Source organism: Loxodonta africana, chromosome 22 (genome assembly GCF_030014295.1).
Source record: "Loxodonta africana isolate mLoxAfr1 chromosome 22, mLoxAfr1.hap2, whole genome shotgun sequence".
Classification (NCBI taxonomy): Eukaryota; Metazoa; Chordata; class Mammalia; order Proboscidea; family Elephantidae; genus Loxodonta; species Loxodonta africana.
Window position 1 is genome coordinate 25,094,851 of NC_087363.1, and position 18,647 is coordinate 25,113,497.

An 18,647-nucleotide genomic window follows, 5' to 3' on the forward strand; every position below is an offset into this window, starting at 1 on the left:
TATCAGAAGTCTGTGAAAGAGTAGCCCCTTCTTTATAAAGGGAAAGATATTCCCGTCTCTCCTTGTATTTGTGTTGAGAGAACCAGTGGGAGGCTGTCAGTAGTAATAGGGATGTCTTGTTAGTCGCCGTCTAGTCAATCCTGATTCACAGTGACCACATTTGTGCAGAGTAGAACTGTTCCATAGGGATTTCAAGGCTTTGACCTTTTGGAAGCAAATTGCTAGGCCTGCCTTTCGAGGTGCATCTGGGTGGGTTTGAACTGTGAACCTTTTGGCTAGTAGTCAAGTGCTTAACTAGTGGCGCCACCCAGGGACTCCTGGATATCCCATTAGTCAGTTGATGATGTGTTGTCCTGCCAGTTAGTGGAAATTGCTTGGAATTTCTAACCTAAGTGTTCCTCTGAAGGGTATAGGGAAAGGGGATACTCAAAAACCCAAAAATAGACACCTGTGCTTATTGCGACATTATTCACAGTAGCTAAAAGGTGGAAACAACCTTTTGTTCATCAATGAATGAATAAACAAAATGTAGTATATATAAAATGGAATATTATTAAGCTGTAAAGAGGAATGAAGTTCTGATACATCTATACCATGGATAAACCTTGAAAACATGTTGAATGAAATAAGTCAGAAACAAAAGGGCAGATATCATATGATCCCACTGACATGAAATATCTAGAATTGGCAAATGCGTAGTGGTTACTAGGGGTAGGTGGAAGGGGGAAATGTCGAGGTATTGCTTAAATGGTACTTAGTTTCTGGGATGAAAAATTTTAGAAACCGATTATGGTGATGGTTGTACAACATGAGGAATGTAATTCATGTTACTGAATTGTACACAGAAAAATGGTTAAAATGGCAGATGTTATATATATTTAACAACAATAAAATAAACTATAAATTAAAAAAAAAACAACCAAAAATAGAATTTAAGGAAAAGTTCTATGTATAAGGTTAATCAAGACAAGGACACTAGGACAGAGGTTCCACTCATTTGTAAATGACATTTTTTTAAAGTTGTAACTTGTTCCTGTACTAAATTATCTATTTCTGTGCTTTAGTGGGCACTTTGCTTTCTCTGATTTCTTTCTTTTTCTTTTCTTAGTCGGAGATTAATATCTCCACTCCTCTTTTTTGGTTACTATTTGCATGATACATTTTTTTCCATCCTTTGATTTCCATCTTTTGATTTTTAACCTTAGACACATGTCTGTGTCTAAGGTATGTCTCTTGTAGGCAACATATTGATTGGTCATGTTTTTTAATCCATTCTGTCACTCTCTATCTTGACTGGTGAATTTAGACTGTTTACATTCAGCGTGATTATCAGTAGGTATGAATTTACTGTTGTCATTTTGTTACGCTTTTCGTTGTGGTGTTGACATTTTCTTTGTTTCGTTTAATTTCCTGTGTTGAGTTCTTTTTGTTTATGTGCTTTCTTTTCATTTCCTTTGTTGTTGATTTTAAGTTTAGTGAGTAATTTTGGTTTTCTTTATTTTGGTGAGTGGGTTTATTAACTTTCTTTGTGGTTACTCTGACATTTACCTTTATCTTCCTAAGTTTAAAACAGTCTGTTATTTCTTGATATCTCCATGACTTCCTCTCCATATGGAAGTTCCACGTCTACACCGTTCCTTCCCCCTTTTTGTTTTGAGGTTGTCGTCACTTATAGATTGAAATCTTTATTTTTTGGTTCTGTAGCTTTATCTTACTTTTCAGATTTCCCTATCTGGGTTGACATCTTGGTGATGCACTCGTATGGCTTACTCTCAGGTTGTTGTCTAATGTCATTGGTTCTCTGTCTGAAGGACTCCCTTTAGTATTTCTTGTAAGGATGGTCTGGTTTTTATAAATTCCCTTAATTTCTGTTTATCTGAGAATGTCCTAATTTCTCCATTGTATTTGAGACACAGTTTTGCTGACATACAATTGATTGACAATTCTTTTTTTCCAAGGTTTTATATATGTCATCCCATTGCCTCCTTGCCTGCATGGTTTCTGCTGAGAGATCAGAACCTGGTCTTATTGGAGTCCCTTTTTAGGTGATATTTCATTTTTCCTGAGCTGATTTCAGAATTCTTTATTTTTGGACTTAGAGAGTTTGATTATGATATATCTTGGTGACTTTCTTTTGGGGTCTATCATGTATAGGGTTTGTTGCACTTCTTGGATGGATCACCCTTTGTTTTTCATGATATTGGGGGAAGTCTTCCATCAGATCTTCAAAAATTCTCTGTGCCTTTTTTTTTTTTTTTTTTGCTCTCCTCCTATTTTGGGATTCCAATCAGGCATAAATTATTCCTCTTCATAGTGTTCCACATAATTCTTAGGTTTTCTTCATTTTTTTTTTCATTCTTTTTCTGATTGTTCCTCAAACAAATTGGTATCAAGGGATTTGTTCTCTGTTTTGTGAATTCTTCATTGTTTCAATTCTACTTCTGTGTCCTTTGGTTAGGTTATCTGTGATATTTTATTGTGTATCTTCTGAGTTTCTAGTTGCTTGTTTTGTGTTACTTGTAATTGTCTAATTTGTCATCTTATTCTTGTATTGTTTTCCTGAACTCTTCTAGGGTTTTGTCTGTGTTTTCCTTGGTTTTGTCAATGTTTTCTTTGAGAACCCTATATATGAGTCTTTTGAATTCCTTACCAGGTAATTCCATTACTGTCTCTTTCTCAGGAAAGTTTTCTGCCCCTTTATTTTGGTCACTTGTTTCTTTATATGATTTGATATTGTCTCCTGAGGCATTAATGTGTTATTTACTCATGATTTTTGTTTTGTCTTAATATATCAGAGTGAGCGGGTCAGGTGTGCTTCAGTGATCTCTCATCTGGCAGCGTGAGGGCATTCACTATCTGCCTCCAAATGGACAGGTCAGCAGTGAGCAGGGCCAGCCCTTGTCGCTGTTCACTGTATGTGTGAGATGGCTGAGGGTGTGCTGGGCATGTGCTAGATGGCGGTACGGGAATGCTCACAGTCACTTGCCGGGTGGGTGGGCTATGGGCAGGGAGCAGGGCAGGTGGCTGGGGGGTGCAGAGGTGTTCTTCCCAACAGGAGAGGGGTGGGCAGGTGGCTGGGGGGTGCAGAGGTGTTCTTCTCAACAGGAGAGGGGTGGGCAGTTGGCCAGGGGGTACGCAGGTGCTCTCTTCAGCAGCAGAGGGGCGGGTGGGTAGGGGTTGTGCAGGCACTCTTTCCTGGGGAGGAGGGTCAGGAAGGGTGGCTGAGGGCCATGCAGGTGCTCTCTCCAGTGAGGGAGGGGGTGGGCAGATGGCCATCAGGTGTGCATGTGCTCTTTCTGTCAGGGGAGGGGCGAGGTAAGCGGCCAGGGTGGTGGTGAGAGAAAAAAAAGGAGGGGGCTCGTCTATTGCACCATGTTTGCCACCCACCCTACTGATGAGATACTACCACTGGAGGGTCGCTTTGTCTGTGGATCTGGATTTCCTCTCTGCTCTGTGTACACCAGAGCCCTGGTGGCACAGTAGTTAAGAATTTGGCTGTTAACCAAAAGGTCGGCAGTTCGAATCTACCAGCCTCTCCTTGGAAAACCCTATGGGGAAGTTCTCCTCTGTCCTGTAGGGTTGCTGTGAGTCAGAATCAACTCATCGGCAACGGGTTTGTTTTTTTTTTTTTTTTCCCCTGTGTGCACTGGGATCCCTGAAGCTTTCATCCTCCTTCCTGTACTTTACCTTTTTAGCTCCAGTTCATGTCCTTCTCACCTTGTTTCACTCTGGTATGTCTATGCAGTTTCTCTCTCTCCTATTGGTAGTTCTGTGATGATGTCTTCCTGTGTTTCTCACTGAAGGTCACTGCTGGCTTTTTCTCAAAATGGCCCTGCTGTGCCAGACTGGCTGGCAGGGCACCCTCACTCTGTATCTTTCTCCGTTAACTGTTGTCATTCAGTTTCTTTTTCCATTTGGTATTTGATATAATTCTGTATCCCTTTCTTTTGATCCGCAGAGTTCCAGGGTTGTCATCTGTATCTGTTATACTTTGTTTCTGGGGTCTTTGCTGTAGAGGAACTGCATGGTTCGTCTGACTAGGCTGCCACCTTGAATCAGTCTAGGATTTTCTCCAATTTCTTAATTGCAATTACTTTGGAATCATTTCTAGCACAATAATGAAAAAGTTACAATAACATTAAACCTTAGTCATGATAAATACTAATTTATCCAGTGGTTTGCTTTATAAAGTCATACGTTGTGCTAGCCATTAAGGCTACATTGGAAGATACAGTCTGATCCTTCTCAAGATATCTAATGGAAGTTACAGTCTCAGCAACAAAATGGCTATATTGGGGAGCTGTAATGGCATTGTGTGTAGAATGTATTGCGAACATGAAAGGAGACAGGAATAACTTCACAGAGGAAGTGGAGTGGGTCCGATAATATCCCATTATTATCCTGGAAACGCTCCCCACAGCTCTAACCTTTCTAAACTACGCAGCCTTACCAGGATATCGCCATCCGTTCAGTGGGTCTGATATAACGGGATATTATCAGACCCACTGAATGGGTGGCGATATCCTGGTAAGGCTGCGTAGTTTAGAAAGGTTAGAGCTGTGGGGAGCATTTCCAGGATAAAACAGGATGACGTGAATGTTAAGAGCTCATAAGGCTGAATTAAAAATGGAGCAAAAGTAAAGTAGGTGTTGAAGAAAAGTATGGAGAAGGAAGCGTTAGAATGTGTAACGATTTAACCATATCAAAATGACACGAATAGGTCAAAACAACAGCAAAACATTATGTCTAGATAATTGTATAAAGAGGCATTGAGGAAAATTTCAAGTAAAGGTAAGTAGGTGAATTTTATCACATTTAGATCAACGGTAAGTTCAAAGGTCAGTTTTCCCCAGCAATTAGGTAGCAAGACGAGAACACTACAGAATTTGGAGGCTGCCTGAAATCCTGGAGAAGGTTAAGGAAGAATCTTGAGATAAGATGATGATATTAGTTGATGCTGAGTCACTTCCAACGGGCGCAAATGGTTCAGCAGTCAACTACTAGTCAGAAAGTTGTTAGTTCGAGCCCACACAGAGATGCCTTAGAAGACAGGCCTGGAGATATGCTTCTGAAATGTCATAGCTATAAAAACCCTATGGAGCACAGTTCTACTCTGCATATATGGGGTCACCAAGAGATGAGATAGAAGGGTGGAAAGGAATATAAAATACCAAGGAAGCAGATGATAAAGGGATTAAGGTGGTAGAACTCTGTCAAAAATATCAGCTAGTTGATGGAAGAATCTCAAGAATCATTAAATTTAATGTTACTATTTTAAGTTTTCCAGATTTTAAAAGGGCATTTTCTAAATACTCTAGTCAGCTATTCTTGTGATAATCATCCATAATATTGAATATCTAAAGGCACTATACCCACCATGTCTTAGAGTCACTGGACAGACAGTTCGCAAGAAATACTAGATATTTTGTATTATCTCCTTAAGGCGTATTTAAGCTCTGTAATGAAGCATTGGTGGCTCAGTGGTAGAATTCTCACTTTCATGCAGAGACCCAGGTTTGATTGCTGGCCAGTGCACCTTACGCACAGCTACCACTCATCTGTCAGTGGAGGCTTGCGTGTTGCTGTCATGCCGAATAGATTTCAGCAGAGCTTCCAGACTAGGAAGAAAGGCCTGGCAATCTAATTCCAAAAATCGGCCAGTGAAAACCTCTGGATCACAACAGTCTGATCTACGACTGATAGTGGGGATAGTGCAAGACTAGGCAGCATTTCATTTCTTTGGGAATAGGGTGGCTATGAATCGAGAACAAAGTTGGCATCAGGTGACAACAACAACAAGCTCTTAAAGGCAGGGTATTTATTGCCGATTTTCTCTCCACTTTAGGGTGATGAGAATGTTGGATGCTTGGCATTTGTGTATAATGGCTCCATTTTAGGATTTAAGTAGCCAGAACCCAGTTGTGGCCAGACAGCAGGAGATTGCTGAGGAGTAATCGTCTTCTGGAACTTTTTTATTTATTTTATTTTTATTGTATTTTAGATGAAGGTTTACAGAACAAACTGACTTCTCATTTAACAGTTAGTACACATATTGTTTTATAACATTGGTTAACAACCCTATGAAGTGTCACCACTTGCCCTTCTCGACCTTGGGTTCCCTATTACCAGCTTTCCTGTCCTCTCCTGCCTTCTAGTCCTTGCGTCTGGGCTGTTCTGTACCTTTAGTCTTGTTTTGTTTTACAGGCCTGTCTAATCTTTGGCTGAAAGGTGAACCTCAGGAGTGACTTTTCATTACTGAGCTAAAAAGGTGCTCTGGGTCCCTACTCTCAGGGTTTCACCAGTCTCTGTCAGGCCAGTAAGTCTGGTCTTTTTTTGTGAGTTAGAATTTTGTTCTACATTTTTTACCAGCTCTGTCTGGGAATCTTCTGGAACTTTTTATTCTAGCTCTGGAAAGACTTGTGAGAGGTGCCAAATTTGATCAACTCTAGAGCTGGTGGTCCTGCTGTTCACTTGGTGGTGTGGCAAGTGTATCCTGTCCTATTTTTTTTTTTAATTGTGTTTCAGGTGAAAGTTTACATAGCAAATTAGATTCCCATTCAACAGTTCATACACAGATTGTTCTTTGACATTGGTTACAGTCCCCGCAATGTCTCAGCCCCCTCACAGTTTCTACTCCCTCTGTCTCGTTTCTATCCATCCAGTTTCCCTGCCCCTCCTACCTTTTCATCTTTGTTTTTGGGTAAATGTTGACTGTTTGGTCTCCTATAGTTGATTATTTAAAGGAGCACATTATTATTTACTGTTGCTGTTAATTTTATAGGCTGATTGGTTGAAAGATGACCTCCAGGAGTGGCTGAAATTCAGGTTGAAAGGGTATCTTAGGGCGATAGTCTCAAGTGTTCCGCTAGTCTAGCAGTAAGTCTGGTCTTTTTTATGAATCCCTGTTCTGTTTTGCAGTCACACGATTTCTCAAGGTTATTCCTCTTCTCTGTCACATCATTTAAAATGCTCTGTGTGTTTTTATCTTAGATCCTACATTTAAAAACTTTGAGAGCATGGCATACCTTGTTGTTTCCTCCACAGTTCTTGATACCTTGTTTGATATAATACACAGTAGTCACTCAGGCAGTATTTGTAGTTTGCCTTGGTATGTTATGCAGTTCCAAGAAAGGGGTGTAGCCTTCTCTGTAGCCTTTGGCATGCTCCTTGGACTTTCTGTGGAAGAAAGACTTGGACTTGAGTCTGATCTTAACTTAAATCATGGACATCGTGGGTGTGTTACGTCTTATTAACTAGTACTCGTGGGCTCGGGGTACCCCCAGTTATCCTAAACTCTCAGATTAATGAATAATCCAACTCTACTCTTGACCGTTAGTACTGCCGGTTAGGAATCTTATTTGAAGAAATGTTGTCTATTTAAATAAATGCATGTATATTATGATTATGGCAGAATTAAATATCTAGCAGGGTTTTCTTTGTCTGAGAGAGCACTAACTGTTCAGTTTGAGCAAATGACTTTTAAGCATTTATAAGACCCAAAATATCTTTTAGATTTAAGGTATCCAGATGCTTCAGGGAATTGGTATTTCATTCTGCTAGGGTGGATTTCAGTGTTAGCGTTTTTGTGAAGGTGTTGACACTGTGCATTCTTACACCACTGAGGGAATACCCATGTTTGATAGGGTGTTATTTTAATTTCTAAATCATCCGAATTCATTTGCTTTCAGTGGTAAAACCAAGTTGCACTTCTGATTAAGGTGGAATACAAATTAATATTTTCTCTTTTAGGCGGAGATTTGACCTACAGAATCCATCCCGAATGGATCGAAATGTTGAAATGTTTATGAACATTGAAAAAACATTGGTGCAGGTAACTGAGAAAGATAATAAAAAAAAAATTTTTTTAAATTTATTTTCAGTTTTAATATTGATTTTATTGGATTGTCAAAAGATCACAGAAAAATTTCTAAATCTTTTATTATAAGACTTTAGGGATTAGAGCTATAAAGTATAATAATCTTGTTATTTTAAGAATATTGATCTTAAACATCTGATGAAATAATCTATGATATTTTTCTTTATTAATATCACGTGATTCATTATTTTGATCTCATTTAATATTTAATAGTCATTTTTCTACTAGTCATTTGCTTATATAGTCATTTTCTTTGGATTTTTTTCCATGTTGTGCCGTAAATATAGATCTCATTTCTCAAACTAGATTATAACCCGGTGGAGAGTGTACTTAATTTTTTTCACTTGTGTTTCCTAGTATTTTTATTGTTTGGTAATTTTCATTGATCACTGAATTAACCTTACTGAAATGGGCTTGTCCCGTGGACCATTTGCTAGAGAAATAATTGAATGTTTTTTGTTTGTTGATGATTTTTTTTTTTTTTTGGCCATGGTTTGGGGAGTTTATAGACATGTTTTAATCATTGTTATTTGTAAGATTAGAAGTGGGGGAAAATGAGCAGTAATCCAGTCTTTATTTTCTATTAAGTAAAATACATGATGAGTTAAAATGGCTGCTTCTTTTTCCTCCCAAATAAAAGATGGTAGCATAAAAGGTGTAACTAAAGACACTACATTAGACTGCTAAACTGTGAGTTTAGCAAAAATTGGTTAGGAGGATTAATCTGGAAACTTGGAACCTTAATTTTGATGCTGAATTCCTTTAGGTCATGATTCTCAACATTTTATATCCAAATATACCTAACTGCAGAGAAGGGATCTGGGGTGGCGTTATATGGCCTGTTGAACACCTGGGTTTTATCTTGAGATAAGACTTTACATTGCAATCCAAAGTATGACTTCCCATTTTAACAAGTATGACTTTCAGTGTCAACTTGTGCCATTAGGACAATGTATAAATAATGTGACATTATTTTAAAACCAAGACATTTTCAAAGTCTGTTCTTTCTTCTTCAGAACAATTGTCTGACCAGACCTAACATCTACCTCATTCCAGACATCGATCCGAAGTTGGCTAACAAATTGAAAGATATCATCAAACGACATCAGGTAATAGCTGCAGTCACTTCAGAAACATTGAGTAGTATTCAGCCTCTTATAAATGTCAACCATAATACCTTCTGATTTCTGTATGTAGCTGCATTAAAAAATTATCTTTTCTATCTTTGGATTTTGCAGTGCCAGGTTTTTTCTTTCCACTTGCCTTCAATTCTTATCTAGATAGAGTAGCGTCATTATCTTAGAGTAACATCATTGGTTTGGAGTTAATGGCCTTTTGAAATGGCATCCTTATAAGAGTTAAGGGGAGGGGAACAAACCAGTTGCCTTCGAGTTGATTCTGACTCATGGCAACCTCATGTGTGTCAGAGTGGAACTGTGCTCCACAGGGTTTTCAGTGGCTGATTTTTCAGAAGTCAGTCACCAGGCCTTTCTTCCAAGGTGCTTCTGGGTGTACTTGAACACCAGCCTTTTGGTTAGCAGCCAAACATGTTAAACCATTTGCGCTACCCAGAGACCCCTAGAGTTAAGGAGACCAGTGTACCTGCATCACAGCATTCTGCATCGCGGAGATCACAAAGTCAGATAGAGTGAGGGTTGCTGACACAGTTGCTAGTGGCAGGAAATCAAGTATTACTTTAAGTAAAGCTGCCTCTTCCCTCTCCCCAAATATATGTATTATATTTATATATGCAGTTTTTTAAAAAAGAATTACTGAAAAATTTCATCCTCCCCATAAACTTACTTTGCCTTGACATACATATACCAGCGCTGTCTTCTTGACATTTTTACTTCCTTCCTCTGACTGCATTTTTAGGCTGAGACCTTGGCTATCTTTTGAGTGTAGGCAGTAAAACTGGACTTGAACCTTTGACATGGGTAACTTCTGAAACAACATAGTTTGAGCAGCGAAGTTTTAGGAATCCTTAGGAGTGGTTGAGAAGCCTCATAAAATATCTTTATCTTTTCTGCTGCAAAAGAGATGGCCAGTTGAATTATGGTTTGAGCATTTAGTAAAATATCTTGCAAGTTCCTAGAGTGAAGGTTTCTAATACTGTTTACAATTAGAGATTTATACAGTCCTTCTCTCTTCTGTAACATCCCTACCAAAGAGAAAGGTAACAATTGTGCTGTCAAATCAGCCACTCTGAAAGTCCATTATCTCTTTTCAGTAGCATTAGGGCTTTGAAGAAATAACTTAAACTTTTGTTCTCTGTTATACTGTTTGTTGGAATGGCTGTTCAGTGTAGTTCAATTATGTGTGTAACGTTAAGCAGGAATAGAACAAATTAACTTGCTGGTTCTTGCCTTCAAGCTGAAAATACCTTCTCTTCTACAAAATCATACTGGGAACAGTTTATATATACTTCTATAGTTTGTGCTGAATATTTAATTGTCATATTTCTTAAATTTGACTTAGTGATTTTTTTTTTTAGGAATACCCTCCAGAGGGATGTAAGGCTCTGGCTGGTTTCAGTAGAATCTTAGGGAAGATAATAATAATAGTACCATTTTTAAATAGTGACTATCAGGCCTTTGTGCAAAGTGTTTTAAAGAAAATAACTCATTTCAATGGACCATTTACAATGTGTCTGTTCTTGGCTCATTGCATCTACTAAGCTAGTCCTAACAAAATTCCTGTGAAATAGATATTATTGTTACCACTCCATTCCACAGAAGACACTGAAGCACAAAAAAGTTACTTGTCCCTTATCATACAGGTAGTAAATGGCAGAGCTGAGGTTCAAACATAGGTTTGTCTGACTGACACGAGAGACCAACGTTCTAAACACTGTGGTCTTCCAGCTGTTGCCGTACACTCAGTGGATGCTGATGTCCCCTTTTCAGCCTTTTCCTGCAGTGATTGAGAATTTCTGCTAATTCATCTTCAAAGGAAAAAGAAAAAAAAAAACGGTTGCCATTGAGTCAATTCCAACTCATAACAACCCTGTATTACAGAGTAGAACTGCCCCATAGGGTTCCAAGGAGTGGTTAGTAGATTTGAAATGCCTGTCTTTTAGTTAGCAGCCAAGCTCTTAACCATTGTGCTACCAGGACCCCAGTTCATCTTTAGACAACTCTATATTTTAAATTTTAGAATTTTCCCCTGGTAGAAAATAGTATTATTATATTTCTCTGGTTGTAACAGTTAGTAAATACTCATTGTCAAAGAACAATTCAGAAAATGCATTAATCACCTATGCTCATCCAAAGACTTCACCAAAAGAGTAAAAAGTCTACCTATAGACTGGGAAAAAGCTTTTAGCTGTGACATTTCTGATCAGTGCCTGATCTCTAAAATCTATATGATACTGCAAAAAGACAAATAACGTGGTTAAAAAATGGGCAAAAGATATGAATAGACACTTCACTAAAGAAGACATTCAGGTAGCTAACAGATACATGAGGAAATGTTCATGATCATTAGCCATTAGAGAAATGCCAATCAAAACTACAATGAGATTTCATCTCACTCCAACAAGGCTGGCATTAATCCAAACAACACAAAATAATAAATGTTGGAGAGGCTGTGGAGAGATTGGAACACTTCTACACTGCTGGTGGGAATGTCAAATGGTACAACCATTTTGGAAATGGATTTGGCACTTCCTTAAAAAGCTAGAAATAGAACTACCATACGATCCAGCAATCCCACTCCTTGGAATATATCCTAGAGAAATAAGAGACTTTACACGAGCAGATATATGCACACCTGTGTGCATTGCAGCACTGTTTACAATAGCAAAAAGATGGAAGCAACCAAGGTGCCCATCAATGGATAAATTATGGTATATTCACACAATGGAATACTACACGTAGATAAAGAACAGGGAGGAATCCGTGAGGAGCAGCCATCTAAGATGCATCAGTTGGTCTCAATGCACCTGGATTAAAGGAGGATGAAGAACACCAAGGATACAAGGCGATTAGGAGCCCAAGATGCAGAAAGGGCCACATGAACCAGAGGCTACATCATCCTGAGACAATAAGAACTAGATGGTGCCCAGCTATAACCGATGACTGCCCTGACAGGGAACACAACAGAGAACCCCTGAGGGAGCAGGAGAGCAGTGGGATGCAGACCCCAAATTATCATAAGACCAGACTTAATGGTCTGACTGAGACTGGAAGGACCCTGGTGGTCATGGCCCCCAGACCTTCTGTTGGCCCAGGACAGGAACCATTCCCAAAGCCAACTCTTCAGACATGGATTGGACTGGACAATGGGTTGGAGAGGGATGCTGGTGAGGAGTGAGCTTCTTGGATCAGGTGGACACTTGAGACTACGTTGGTATCTCCTGCCTAGAGGGGAGATGAGAGGGTGAAGGGGGTTACAAGCTGGTGAAAAGGACACGAAAAGAGAGAGTGGAGGGAGAGAGCAGGCTGTCTCATTAGGGGGAGAGTAATTGGGAGCGTGTAGCAAGGTGTATATGGGTTTTTGTGTGAGAGACTGACTTGATTTGTAAACTTTTACTTAAAGCACAATAAAAATTATATTAAAGGAAAAAAATTTGGAGGTAGCATTATAGGTGAAATCTTCACTGTCAAATTGGTTTTTTATATGATTTCAATGGACAATAAATCTGTTCTGCATTCTCGTCTTTAAAAAAAAAAGAAAGAAAAGAAAATGCATTAAGGTACTACTTAAACCTGGTTTTAAGACTTTTCACCATTCTTACGTTCTCCAGAATAAGCACCTTTTGTTTTAAAGTCGTGTTCTAGACTGTATGCAGTAATCTAGCTGTGGCATAACTAGAACTTGACTTTAGCTTTTATGTCATGCACTATTCATGCACCATTTACTTAACCCTTCCATGAACCAGTTTTCTGCTTTGAATTTTTTTGTTGATGCCCTGTGTTGTCATTAATGGAAGGATGCTGAATCATTCAGTGTGTTTGAATTTTTGGTAGGTGGTATGGATTTTTTTTTTTCTTTTCAATTTTTTATTCTACTTTAGATGAAGGTTTACAGAGCAGACTGATTTCTCATCAAACAATTACTACACATTTTGTTTTGTGACATTGGTTGCGAACCCTAGGATAAGTCAACACTCTCCCCTTCTCAACCTTGGGTTCCTCAATACCAGCTTTCCTGTCCCCTCCTGCCTTCTCATCCTTACTCCTGGGCTGGTGTGCCCATTTAGTCTCGTTTTGTTTTACGGGCCTGTCTAATCTTTGGCTGAAGAGTGAACCTCAGGAGTGACTTCATTACTAAGCTATAAGAGTGTCTAGGGCCATACTCTTGGGGTTTTTCTAGACTCTTGTCAGATCGGAAAGTCTGATCTGTTTTTTTATGAGTTAGAATATTGTTCTACATTTTTCTCCAGCTCTGTGCGTGACCCTCTATTGTGATCCCTGTCCAAGTAGTGGGTGATGGTAGCTGGGCACCGTCTTGTTGTGCTGGACTTAGTCTGGTGAAGGCTGTGGTAGTTGTAGTTCACTAGTCCTTTGGACTAGTCTTTCCCTTGTGTCTTTGGTTTTCTTCATTCTCCCTTGCCCCAGACGTGGTTAGACCAGTGAAGTATCTTAGATGGCGGGCGGCTCATGAGCTTTTAAGACCCCAGACACTACTCGCCAAAGTAGAATGTGGAACATTTTCTTTATCAGTTATGTTATGCCAGTTGAGCTAGATATTCCATGACACCATGGTCCTCACAGCCCTCAGCCCAGTAATTTGGTCCCTAAGGGAGTTTGGATGTGTCTGTGGAGCTTCCATGACCTTGTCTTGGGTAAGTTTGCTGGCTTCCCCAGTATTGTGTGCTGTCTTACCCTTCCTAAAAGTTACTGCTTATCTATTGTCTATTTAGTGTTCTTCCATCCCTACCACTCCCCTCCCTCGTAACCGTCAAAGATTGTTTTTTTTTTTTTAATTAACCTTTTCATGAGTTTTTATAGTAGTGGTCTCATACAATATTTGTCCTTTTGTGATTGACTAATTTCATTCAGCATGATGCCCTCCAGATTCATTTATCTCGTCAGATGCTTTGCAGATTCATCATTGTTCTTTATCGTTGCGTTGTATTCCATTGTGTGTATGTACCATAGATTGTTTATCCATTCGTCTTAGTATGGATTTTTTTTTCTTGCCTCCTCCCACAAGCCTACCCTAGGTATTTAGTGGTACATATGTAAAAAAAAAAGTATCATTAATTATACCCCAGTGTCCCTACCAAGGTCTGCTGGTACATATGTGTAACAGAAACTTTCAAAATGTCTATTTTTCCTCCCCAAAATTCAGACACCTCATACAGTACTCTGTAAAAACAGTTATTTGTGGCAGATACCTGTTCCTATAGTTTCAGTCATAAAAGTCTCTTCCTCATGGTGGCACACACTGTATGTGGTACAACAACAAAAAAAAAAAAACAGCCTCCCAATAAATCTTCAATAACAGAAAAAGTACTTGAGGTACCCATGAGCACGAAAGGGTTCAAACAACAGCAGCATACATACATGCTGTAATTGAGTCAAAAGCCAATCCTGTGTGTATGTAACCCAAGCTTAGGGCTCGAGGCCATAGACCTGCGATGTTCACTTTAAATGATAATTTGTAACGACTTTGGAGTTACTTTTAGAATTGTTGTTGTTGTTAGTTGCTGTTGATTTGATTCCAACTCATGGTGCCCTCATGTTTTGTTAGAGTAGAACTCCGTTCCATAGGTTTTTCTAGGATGTGACCTTTCAGAATCAGATCGCCTTGCCTGTCTTCTGAGGTGTCTCCGGGTGGGTTGGAACCACCAGCATCTCACCAGTAGTCGGGTGTTTAACTGTTCATGCCACCCAGGGAAAAAATCCTTCTCCTTTAAGTATACAGTTTGGCGGTTATAAACACTTCTCACTTATCAGGTATCCTTATTTGACATTTACGACAGCAGTAAAAAAATCTAGTATTCAGCTATTTTGTGCATTAATAGCATACGTCTGGCAGTAATGAATGCTGAGGTGTGAGGTGAGAAAAACGCTGTGATGGTTAAGGTTATTTGTCAGCTTGGCTGGACCATGATTCTTGGTGGTTTCGCAGTTATGTAATGATGCAATTTGGCAGTTATGTAATAATGTAACCATTGTCCATTTTTATGATCTGATGTGACCATCCTCCATTTTCACGTAACGCTAATTTTCACATAATTACTTCGTCTTTGGAACCTAACCATGTTGATAAGTGAGGAGTGGGTGTACAGCTATGTAACCATCACTGTGAACAAGATATAGAACATTTCTGTAACCCTTAAAGTCCCTCACGGAGCCCGGGTGGCGCAGTCGTTAAGTGCTTGGATGCTAATGGAAAAATTGGCCGTTCAAACCCACCAGCTGCTCTGTGGGAGAAAAAATCTGGCAATCTGCTCCGGTAAAGATTTTAGCCTAGGGAACTCTAGAGGGCATTTCTACTCCATCCTGTAGGGTCACTGTGAGTGGAAATCTATTTGATGGCTTGCAACAACAATAACAAAATTCCCTCATACCCCTTTGCAATCAGTTCCCACCCTCAATCTCTAGCTTTTGGCAACCCTTTATCTGCCTTCTGTCACTGGGTCATCTGCAGGGCTCTCACTGTAGACCTCTGCATAGTCCACTTCCTGTATCCTGGTCACTCCTGCCTACCAATCAGGCCTCATCCTGCATGTCCCCCACTGGAATTAGAGATATCCACGTTACTGATAGGAATATCTAGAAAAAGAGATACATAGAGAATTGGCTAAGAGTTTTTGTATAATTTTTCTGTACAGTAATATAAACTGTGTCTGTTGGCAGTTTATTTGTCTTGTTGTTTATCACTATTTACCCTTTCCTTGGCTAAAAATAATAAAATACTATAATCCTAATATTCTTATAGTAAGTATAATAAGTGAAACAATGCTTTTAATGGAATTTTTATCTGACATCTCATAGTTAATAATTACCATGTGCTTTATTTTTACATTTCTTATTCATTTCCTTTCCAGGGAACGTATACTGAAGAGAAGTCAAAAGCTTCCCACCACATATATCCATATCCTTCCTCACAAGAGGATGGTAAGTTAGTGTTTTGGTTGTGAACTGATCACCTCATCCTCCTTTGGATTTTAAGTTCTGTCAGAAGAGTTTTAAACAGTAAAACCAGCTTACTTAAAAAGAGAGCTTCAAGTATTACTACATACATTTAATTCCGCAGATTATTTATGTTTACATTTTTCTGTTATTTTCTTTAATGAAGGATTATGCCATTTTGCTGAATTGGGCTAAGAATTTTATTATTTAGTAACTAATTTTATTGAATAGATAAATTTGTTGGGTGAAGTTTACTAAATTTATGTGTTGTCATATCAGACAAATTAAAGACAATTTATTGAAGGATTAATTTTGTGCCATCCAGCTTCCTGTTAGACTTTTGTTTCTTTGTTGGTAATTGTTATCCATTCGTTCAGTCTAGTCACGCCTTACGTATCAACCTCGCTGAATGATAGCTGTGGCTCTTGTTTTCTGAAAATTGCAATGTCAGAGACATTGCAAGATAGAAAGACATCTTGGGGAAAATCGACTTCCTGGTTGTTTAAGTAGGAGTGCACAGCTGGACATTGCTTTGGTGAATTTACAATGGTTCACATTCTGGTCTTCAGCTCTGCAGATCCTAGAAGTTGATTTTTGTCAGCGGCCAGAGTTCATGAGACCTGTGGGTACTGATCCTTGCTAACCATTCCTTCTTTCGAAGCATTGAGCTTCAAAATTAAATATGAATTAATTTAAAGTGAGAAATAGAACTTCAGCAGGGATGCAACAATCAAGTCTACCGGCGGGCATAACATACCCATGTAGGACATCTATGTAAGAAGCCAAGTTATGTCAGATTTGAATGGCTGTAATTACTCCATACTGAGTATGTTTTTCTGACCAGTGAAGTTATGTTAGAAGTTAATAACAAAAAATGACCAATCTTTATATGCTGAAAAATTAAGAAAAAGACATTACTAAATAATCCATGGGTCAAAAAAATAATAAAAAGGAAATGGAAAATCTTTGGAACTGAGTAAGAATGAAAGTACAACAACATTAAATTTTGTAGACTGCAGTTGAAGTTATGCCTAAGGAAATTTACTTCTTTAAATACAGATATTAAGGAGAAGAAAGTCTGGAAATTGGTGATCCAGACACCTTTCTCAAGGAGTTGAAGAAATAACGCAAATTCAACCTAAAGAAATAAGGAAATAAATAATAAATACAAGAGCAAAAATTAATGAAATAGAAAATACACAATACCAAGGTGCTTAGCCATGTCAGAAATTATTCTTAGAAAAAACTAATACTTTCTGAAAATGAGTGAGAACAAAAAAAGGAATAAATAATAAATGTCAAGAACGAAAGGGGTATTACTATAGATCCTGCACACATGAAATAGAAATCCCACATAGTTGTGTACCTACTGAAGAAATTGAATCTATGTTTTAAAAACTATCCTCAAAATAAAATTCAAGTCACAGGTGACTTTGCTAATGAAATCTGTCACACATTTCAGTGAAGAATTAACCAGCTTGTCTTTAATTATGTCAGAAATCAGAGAAAGAATGAAAAGATCCCAACTTGTTTTTAAGTTGTATCTTTAATACCAATACCTAAAAATGACATCATGAGGAAGGAAAATTGCAGAAAGTTGCTTTTGTATTGCACATGAACAGAAATGCAGAAATTATAAACAAAATATTCTCAAAACCAATCTAGTAATACATAAGAAGGATTGTTTATCACAACCAAGACGAATTTATTCCAGGATTGCAAAGTTATTTCAGGACATAAAAAATTGATCTGTAGAAGTCAGTATGTTTACAGAATAAAAGAGAAAAATCATGCGATCAACTCGGTAAATATAGGGAAATTTGATAGATACAGTATCTGCTCATTATTACAAATAAATACATGGTAAGTGTGGAAAAGAGAAGGAGCTTTATTAATATAGTATAGGGTATCTTAAAAAAAAAAAAAAATCAATCCCTACAGGAAACATCATACTTAATAGTAAAATGTTGAAAGCTTTTACTTTGAGATCAGGAATCTCTGTGATCTTATCACTATATGTGTTTAATATTCTAGTGCAGTAATGGAAAAGAGGAATAAAATGCATAAACATTGAAACAGGAAGAAATGTTGTCCTAATTTGCAAACATGAGTGGTTACATAGAATACTCAAAAAGAATTTGCAGAACAAAACTATTAAAAGTGAATTTAACAAGGTTTTTAGGTGTAAGATCAGTATAAAATGATGTATTTCTGTTTAGTAACAACAAATAGAAAATGGAATTGAACGGATAGCATTTGCAGAAGGACCTGTCGATCTGTTTCTAAAAAAATTGGCCAGTGAAAACCTTATGAAGAGCAGCAAAACATTTTCTGATATAATGCAGGAAAATGAGCCTCTCAGGTTGGAAGGCGGTCCAAATGCAGCTGGGGAAGAGCTGCCTCATCAAAGTAGAGTAGATTTTAATGACATGGATGGAGCTAAGCTTTCGAGATCTTCATTTGCTGATGTAGCACAACTCAAAATGAGAAGGAACAGCTGCAAACATCCATTAATCAGAATGTGGAATGTATAAAATATGAAATCGTCAGAAATGAAATGGAACGCATAAATATCGATATCCTAGGCATTGGTGAGCTGAAACGGACTGGTACTGGCCATTTTGAATCGGACAGTCATGTGGTCTGCTACGCCAGGAATGACAAATTGAAGAGGAGCAGTGTCA

The 18,647-nt window shown here is 38.3% G+C and overlaps 1 protein-coding gene across 3 annotated transcripts in view; it reads left to right on the forward strand.

The window, feature by feature from the left end:
• SMARCC1 (SWI/SNF related, matrix associated, actin dependent regulator of chromatin subfamily c member 1) overlaps positions 1-18,647 on the forward strand; it is a 173,113-nt gene that overhangs the window by 39,935 nt on the left and 114,531 nt on the right. For all 3 annotated transcript variants that reach the window (XM_023547771.2, XM_023547772.2, XM_003409685.4), the window contains exons 4-6: positions 7,750-7,831; positions 8,893-8,985; positions 15,879-15,948. In XM_023547771.2, the coding sequence (XP_023403539.1) occupies positions 7,750-7,831; positions 8,893-8,985; positions 15,879-15,948 (245 nt within the window). The remainder of the gene's footprint in view (positions 1-7,749; positions 7,832-8,892; positions 8,986-15,878; positions 15,949-18,647) is intronic.